This window comes from Lygodium microphyllum, chromosome 12 (assembly GCF_053477565.2).
Source record: "Lygodium microphyllum isolate KBCC chromosome 12, Lygodium_microphyllum_v1.1.10, whole genome shotgun sequence".
NCBI classification, from domain to species: domain Eukaryota; kingdom Viridiplantae; phylum Streptophyta; class Polypodiopsida; order Schizaeales; family Lygodiaceae; genus Lygodium; species Lygodium microphyllum.
The window spans coordinates 108,158,950-108,167,167 of NC_141146.1; the positions used below are offsets into that span (position 1 = coordinate 108,158,950).

Here is an 8,218-nt window from a genome sequence, read left to right on the forward strand (position 1 = left end):
AGCAATCTTGTGGCCTAGGTGCAGTTCCTAGTCAATAAAGAGGTAACCCAAGGTGCAAGTGTAGGAACCCCTATGATGGGAGCAAAAATATAGGCAGTTGTGCAGATGCGGAATCTAGATGGGATCCCAAAAGGCAGAAGAAAGAGGCATCTACAACCACTAGTCCCACTGCACTACCGTTGTCTACAAACTGTGATGACTACATACAAAAACTCCTATCACAACTAGAGTGGGCAAAGGAAGATAAGAAAATAGTCGTAGCTAAGCTTCAGGCCAAAAGGTAGACGATGATAGCCTCTCAATTAGTGAGAACACATCAAGTGGCCATGTATCAAAGAGAGATCAAGGAGCTAAAGGAGAAGCTTGAGGCCAAGGGAGGAGAAGAAGAGAGGCGGCAAGTAAAAGTTGCAATAGAAACACAAAGCCTCATGAGCAACGCAATTTTGATGAGCTGGTGGTGTTGTATAAAGACCTACAAAAGGAAAATGAAAATATATGAGATGCCGCAGAGCAGCTAGCAGTGGTAGAAGAAGAGAGAAGCTGACGGCACCAAAAGCATATAGAAAATCTGGAACAAAGGATAGCCTTGGCGCTTGGAGAGCAATAACTCTTGGAAAGAGAAATCAAGGAACAGGAGTGGAGGCTAAGGGCATTAGCCTACAAGCACATCAAAAACCTAGAATAAATGAAGAAAAAAGCATATGAATGGGTGGATAGGAGCGAAGAAAAAGTGAGCAACTTAGCACGCCGACTAGCCCTTGCAAAAGGCAACAGGGTGTTAACAAAGAGCAGGGCAAAGGCTGCACAGGTAACATTGGAAGCCCAACAACATGCCTCCCTCCACACTCTCTTGGACGCCACGCAATCTAAGGAAGAGGAGGCCCTTGAGTCGTTAAGGAAAAAGCTAGAGATCACTCGCAAGGCTTTAAGGCATGGGCTACATGTCCAATCACAAATTGCAGGGCCCAAAGAAGCAAATCCACCAAAGCACAAGGGAGAAGAGAGGCAAGGCCCACTAAAGACATTGGGCCAACTTCTGAAAGGGGGCAGCAAGCCACAGCTCCTTAGTGGGAGGTTTTTAAGACAATACCCTACTTGGCAAGAATGCTGCCCCCACCACTCTTTTTGACATCAACGCTAATAAAGATATCTGTGCAATGGTTAGATCAATGAGTGGCAAAAAAAAATGTAGGTTACAATCACTGCAGCTAGGGATCCTCAAGTTAGAAACATCTGGCGGCTTTGGTCGGTTGGCTCCGTCCCTAACCCCCTAGCCCATTTTGATTCCCCACATCACACGTAGGGCCATCAAGAGCAGGACCTACCTAGGGAGGTCACCCCGGTAGTCCTCTTTCCCTAAGCCGCGCACTACACCTACAATGATACACAAATTGGGTCCCCAAGTGTGGGACAACACCCAGGCTTGCATGTGGTTCAACCCAACTCCCAGTTCCACTAGCACGAGCACAATGCACCACACGGTAAGGTAGAAACACCCCTAAATAGTGCACCTTCTTTTCTTTTCAGGTAAATACAAATGTTGTAACCCACCAACTTTGGAGGCCCCATCATCCACTCAATTCACTCTTGGCCTCCACCACCTCAACCGATTGATCAATTTCTTCCCAAGTCCCATCCCCACGAAAACCCATCATCATCAACTTACACGACCGCTATTGCATGATAGCCACCAAGCAACCGAAACGAAGCAGAGGATAATTGAGGAAACCCAAGTCAAAAAGTGAATGAAGAAGCTCATTCTTCACAGACAACAAAAGTGGAGAAGAAAGCAAGGTGCTCTAAAGGACGAAGGAAAGCACCAAAGATTCTAGCAAGGTGCTCAGAAAGAACAAGGGGAAGCACCAAATGTTCTAGCAAGGCTCTCTCAAGGATGAGGGAGAACCTCTAAGGACTCTCGCAAGGAAAGTGTGAGGCACAATGTAATTCATTTTATAAGAGTGCCAGGTTTCCTCATGTACATGTGGTAAAGTTTAAACGGACATAGGTGAAGGGATAAGGCAACTTAAAGGGAATAGGGAAAAGCCATGTTAAGATCACGTGATAGGAAGAAATGCTGATATAATTTAGCGTGCATGCATAGAATTTGGATTGAGAAGCCATGGGCAATGTCAAATATAGACCGGAGACAGAAATATCTGGTTCAAGTGGAAAAACCTTAAAAGTTGAAAAGGGAATAATCAAGGAGTTGAAGGAGGGGATGTCATAGGAAGGAGCTTGAGAAAGAAGAAAGAAAATCATCAAAAATTGGGTGCCATATTCTAGGAGTGTGTTGATGGATTCTCTGCTTGCATTGTATGAATTGAAATGATAAGAAAATGATGAAAAATAGGCTAAAAGTGTATTTTTATGCCATAATTAAGAAATATCAAGGAATTTGAGTAGTATTAATGGAATGTGAGTTAAAACAAAGTTAAATAATAATGAAATGAACCTAGGGATAAAATCTTACCCTCTAAAAATAAATCCATTAAATATATTAATATTTTAGTGGTAAAAATAGTCATTTTTAGTCATAATTAAGAATAATTAAGAGTATTAATAAAGGATTAAAGATAAAGCATAAAAAAAGATTTGAATCGTAGTAAAATGAATCTCCTTATCAATTTTTAGCTATAATGGATCTGACAATTTTAAGCATTTTTATGATATAATTAATAAATATTAGAAGTAAATGAGGGTAATTTACTGATGCCAAATGGTGTATGGACTACATTTATAGTGGATATTTTTTTTAAAATAGGATTTAAGGTTTTATATCCAAACGCGATTATTATGAATATTTCTATTTTTTGAGTAAAAATAAAGAAAAATTAATAAGTTTGGATAAGAAAGAAATTTGTGGAAATAATGAAAAGAGATCTAGATTATTTATTGTTTAGAGTTTGTTGTTAAAATTTCATGGTTAATGGAATTCATTTACAAGTACTTCCTTTGTAAAATGATGTTCAAGACTAAAGTAATGATTAGAGTATATTATTGATTTTACTTGAGTATTAATAGAGGTTAGTGACAAATTAAGAGTTTTTAGATAAGTACTTTCTCTAATTTGAATGCTGAACAAATTGGGGTTTGATATGTTAGGGGTTTTAGTTCAAAATGAGAGTTAAATAATAACATGTGAAAGATTGCAAGTAACTTGAATGAGATTGTTGGGCAATATGATAGTTGGACTACATAAAGGCAAGTTAGGATGTCTCTTATACTATTAATTTGGGATTAAAAGGAGTGTATAAATCCACGTCCAATCCTTAATTAACACAATGGCTTTAGAAAGCTGTCACCTAAAGCAGTAAGTTGTCGCCAAAGCTCAAGAAGCAGTTGCCTACAGCAAAATGATGTGGCCTATATTAGGAAGCACCTGTACAAACGCAAATTTGTGTTTTGAGCAAAATGCAAAAGCTAGGGCTGGCTAATGCCAAAAAGTTGATGCCTAGTCTCTATAGATGGTCCTGGGTACCTAGGGGAGAAAATGGGCACTAGACCACCTACTCGAGCTAAACACAAGCTAAAAAACTACATTTTGAAAATTGGGACTACTCCTCTGCAATGAGAACCTACTCTTCTACAAGAAACCTCCAAACTGTGTCCTCACTTAGACTATGATTCCATGTGAGTGTGAAACAGAAGAGAAACACGAACACAGAGAGAAGCAAAAAGAGAGAGAGGAAGCATAAGATGAGGGAAGAATACTGCACTAACTAAGGAAGAATGTTGATACAAGGATGATGGACTGATCAATCCCTGCACGTAGCCCACATCGTCAATGAGGGTAATAAATCTAATTGATAATGATAGCACCACTGAAGACAAAGAAAGATGGAGTCGAAGTGTGCACCTGCCAAGGAGGGAGAAAGATGAATGAATGATCCAACTGAGTAGGGAAGGCTATAAATAGCCAAACATTTGGCCACAAACATTTGGCCGACCTAAAATATAGGGCCAAAAATATGGCCAACTAGCATTTGGTAAAAATACCAGAAATGCTTTTTAAAAAATCCCAAAAAGGATGAACAATGTCAAGAGACTGTGGAAAGCGGTAACTACCCTAAAAATATACACAAAACTAAGGTACTCTAGAATAAGCTACCTCCTCCATCAAAACAAGTAACAAATAGATCAAAACTCCTAAAGTCCTCATTTGACTCAGACTGAGGCTCACAAGGAAGAGATGACAAGGCATGACAAACATGACTACTAACAATATTCACATAAGCATATCTCACGACTATAACTTCGTGACACCGCCCATATGAGGATTCATCATTAAACATAGAAAATCACAAGTAGAGTGCACCCCAAGCCGCACTTGAATCACTACTACTCCCTACATAGGTGCATTTGGCTCCAATGCCATGGCAAACCTACAAAGTCCCAAATGGGGGAATGGGGGATCCCACCAACACACACCCCCACCTGCACCTCCACAACCCTCGTGTTTACCATTTTGTAACTAAGATACTTTGTGTTTCAATGTTTTAAACCTTATAGAAGGTTTTTGTCTTCTAGGTTTTGCAATGCATCTAGCACGAGTTTTAAACGTCTTGAGTTTCTTGCTTATAGTGCGCCAGAAATAAGTTTGGTTTCCAATTGTTTTCCTATCCTAGTCGGGGTTATGAAGCGCTATTGACATGCTTGCCAGTTATTGACATTACGCTCTGCACTTACAGCTTATGCCTTGGATTCACAAGGCATGCTGTTTTGGTTCCAGAATTGCATTTGGGAAACTGTCTCGAGGATGTATTTCCTTATTCTCTGTCCATTTTCTTTATTGTAGATTGGAATTGTTGTCTGCAATTAGCAGAATTAGCTATGTTCTTAATTAGTCTTCTGGCTGCTGGATATGGAATCAGGATGAGCTTTGAAGAGGAATCGATTCAGCAAAGAGTTGGACAAGAAGATGACATGGTCTGTTTACTAGAGAGCATTAACATAAACGGAATTAGAGCTGCCGTTCTAATGGCCAAGTTTTAGTGCTAGCATCTTTACAGTACTGGTAAGTTTACCCTCTTGAAACAATATATGTACAGGTGATTCATGTGGGGTGCTGCAGCTTTTCCGCTTCTACTCCTACAACAGTAAAGTACAAACCTCACAAAGTACAAGCTTGCCTGAGCAGGCATCTATTCTCTGATTTGTCATATGCATGTTCCTGCATGTACATCTGATTTGAAACTCGCAGCTTTCTTGGGCTGTAACATATGTTCAAAAAATATTTCCTTTTCCAACTCCACTTTGTCATCTGTTAAGGCATGCCCCCAGCAAGCACAATAGACTGGACAAATCATCTACCATTGTCAATCTGTACAAGTTGTGTTCTCCCATCTGCTGCTCGTCCAAGAAGATTCATCAAGACAGAATAGTGTTTGGATTCTGGAGTCAAGCCAGAATATCTGATCGAGTATTCAAAAAAGTCGAATGCGTCATCAACAAGTCCAACATGGTTGCAAGCAGAGAGGAGCAGAAGAAAGGTGCTTCCATCTGGCTGCATACCTGCAGCTCTCATTTTTTCAAACATATGAAAACTTGCTGTGTGGTTTCCTTCTTGCAGATAGCCAGCAATGCATGCATTCCATGATACCAAATCAGGCTTGGGCAGGCCATCAAAAACTGCCTGAGCATCTCTCATGCTTGCACAACTCCCATATGCACGAATAAGAGTATTTGCCAAAAACATACCAAGGCCATCTGCGGCAGAAGCGGCAACAAAATGTACCTGTCTACAAATCTCCATACTACCTGTTTTGCTGCAGGCTTGCAAGACACATGTAAGAGTTACATCATCCAAACTACTGCACACTTTTTGCATCTCGCCATATAGCTGCATAATCTTGCTCCAGTGACCATGCTCGACATACACTGAAAGCATTGCATTCCATGACACTAGATCACGATGGGAGATGCCCTCAAACACAATCTGTGCTTCAAAGATGTGTCCACATTTTCCGTACAGAGTCACCAAAGTGTTACAAACAAATACATCCAGAGCGAATCCCTTCATCTCAGCATCAACATGCAATGCTTGACCAATATCCCAAGCCAACAGTTGAAAAACGTGTCTACCCGCAGGGATGACATCTTTGTCTGCAAGAGTACAACATGCTTGAAGGGCAACAACTAGCGTTTGTTTGTTTGGAGTCCATCCTTCCTCTTGCATTTGTTTAAAAAACTGTAAAGCCTTCTCTCCTTGCCCTTGCTCAGCATATGCCGATAGCATTGCACTCCATAGTACAACATCCTGCTCATGCATTCCATTGAACACATTTTCTGCTGCCACAATGTTTCCACAATTACCATACATGCTCACAAGGCTGCTAGCAAGAAAAGTATCTATTATAAAACCATCTCTCCACCCATCATGGTGTAAGGCTTGCCCAATTTCAAGGGACATTAGGCTGTTTGAGATGCCATTTACAGCAATCGTTTCTACCTTCTGTGCAAGTGTTGCACATGCACTAAGCATAACAGTATATGTCTGCTGGTCAGGGCTCAGCCCCTCCTTCAGCATTTGCCTGTAGAGCTGTAAGGCCTTCTCTTCCAAGCCTTTCTCAGCATATGCAAACATCATTGCATTCCATGCCACAACATTGTCGCAGGATGTCACAAACACACCCTCTGCATGACATATGGCCCAGCACTTGCCATACACACTAATGAGAGTGTTGGCAATAAATACAAAAGCAGTGAGTCCTTTCTTCTTGGCATCGGCATGTGCCCCTTGGCCAATTTCTAGACTTACTGGTTTAATAGCTTCACCTTCCAGATAGATGGCTTCTTCCTTCTCTGCCAGGATACCACATGCTTGTAGAATCATCATTATCGTTACCTGGTCTGGACACAAACCTTCATCTTGCATCTGTCTGTAACACTGAAAGGCCCTGATTTCCAGGCCCTGGTCAATGTATGCTGAAAGCATTGCATTCCATGATACAAGATCACGCTTTGTCAATCTCATGAACACATCTTCTGCTTCAAAAATCTTTCCCAATTTGCCATACATACTCACGAGGGTGTTACTCACAAACACATCTGTGGTAAAACCCCTTCTCCTAGCCTCACCATGTAGCTTGCGGCCCTCTTTCAAGTTACCTATGCTCCCACAGGCCTTGAAAAGGCTAACAAAAGTGTAGTGGTTTGGCTCCATGCCTTCCTCCCGCATGCGTAGATACAGTTCGAGTGCTATATTGCTGTGTCCAGAGTCGGTGTATGCAGAGATCAGGGCCGTCCAAGAGTAGACAGTGTGATGAATTAATGCATCAAACACCTGCTGTGCATTCTCAAGGTCACCGCATTGTGCCAAAGCGATGACAAGGTAGTCTCCAAGCAAGCCAGTGAGCTCAACGTGGTGCTGCAACAGATGCTGGCGGACTAATTCGACACCAGAGATGGCCTTTCTTTTGCGACAGGCCTTGAGCAGGCACAGGTAAAGGTTTTGCTCCGGGGGAGTGCGGGAGCAGTACAGGGCATGAAGTGCTGTGTCCAGGTGTCCAATCTGGCACAGGATTTGGATCTCCTCAAAGCGAGGAGAGCCTTGGGAAGCTGCCTGCAATGGCAAGGCCTGCACCTGATGGAGTTCCCTGTGAAGATGCAGAGACCATCCATTATTGTCGTGGCAATCCAGGCCCTTGCTTGTGTGCGGATGATGCTGTGTGCTTCCTGGCAGCAAAGGAAGCGAAAGTGGGGCATCATCGATGGGCTGGAGCGCGCTCATATTGCTCGCATCGCGTCACGCATGGCTGTGTCGAGAGAAGGCAAGGCAGCTATTAGACAGACACGGCCAGCCACTCGCCATGGCTCATTCAATCAGAAATGGCTGCATATTTCTGATCCAGGGCGCCGTCACTGTCCACCTCTTCTACCATCAGCATTGCCATCGCCCTTTGAGACTTGAAGAAACTTTGAGGTTTGGCGTAAGATAAATGGCAAATTTTAAGAATGAGAGGGGGGGGATCTGGAGCACTCGTTCACTCACTCACTGAACACGGCACATAAAGGTAACACGATATGTTAGAGCAAGGTATATTTTTGTATTATTTAATCAAAGAAACGATACAACATAGGCACACTTGAGGACTACACCTCATGACACCGCACGTAAGAGGATTCACCATTGGATATAGGGAATCACATGTAGAGGGGAAACCAAGCAGGGCTCAAAGGCACTACTACTCCCTATATAAGTGTTTCCAGTAACAATGCT

General features: G+C 42.2%; 1 protein-coding gene across 1 annotated transcript; it reads right to left on the reverse strand.

The window, feature by feature from the left end:
- Positions 1 to 5,302: 5,302 nt before the first annotated feature.
- LOC148028145 (pentatricopeptide repeat-containing protein At4g04370-like) lies at positions 5,303 to 7,729 on the reverse strand. Its single transcript, XM_087689924.1, has one exon. The coding sequence runs from the start codon at positions 7,727 to 7,729 to the stop codon at positions 5,303 to 5,305; it is 2,427 nt and encodes an 808-aa protein (XP_087546050.1).
- Positions 7,730 to 8,218: the final 489 nt, after the last annotated feature.

Coding starts and splice junctions, on each gene's coding strand:
- LOC148028145 (XM_087689924.1), bottom strand. CDS start 7,729: ATGAGCGCGCTCCAGCCCATCGATGATGCCCCACTTTCGCTTCCTTTG.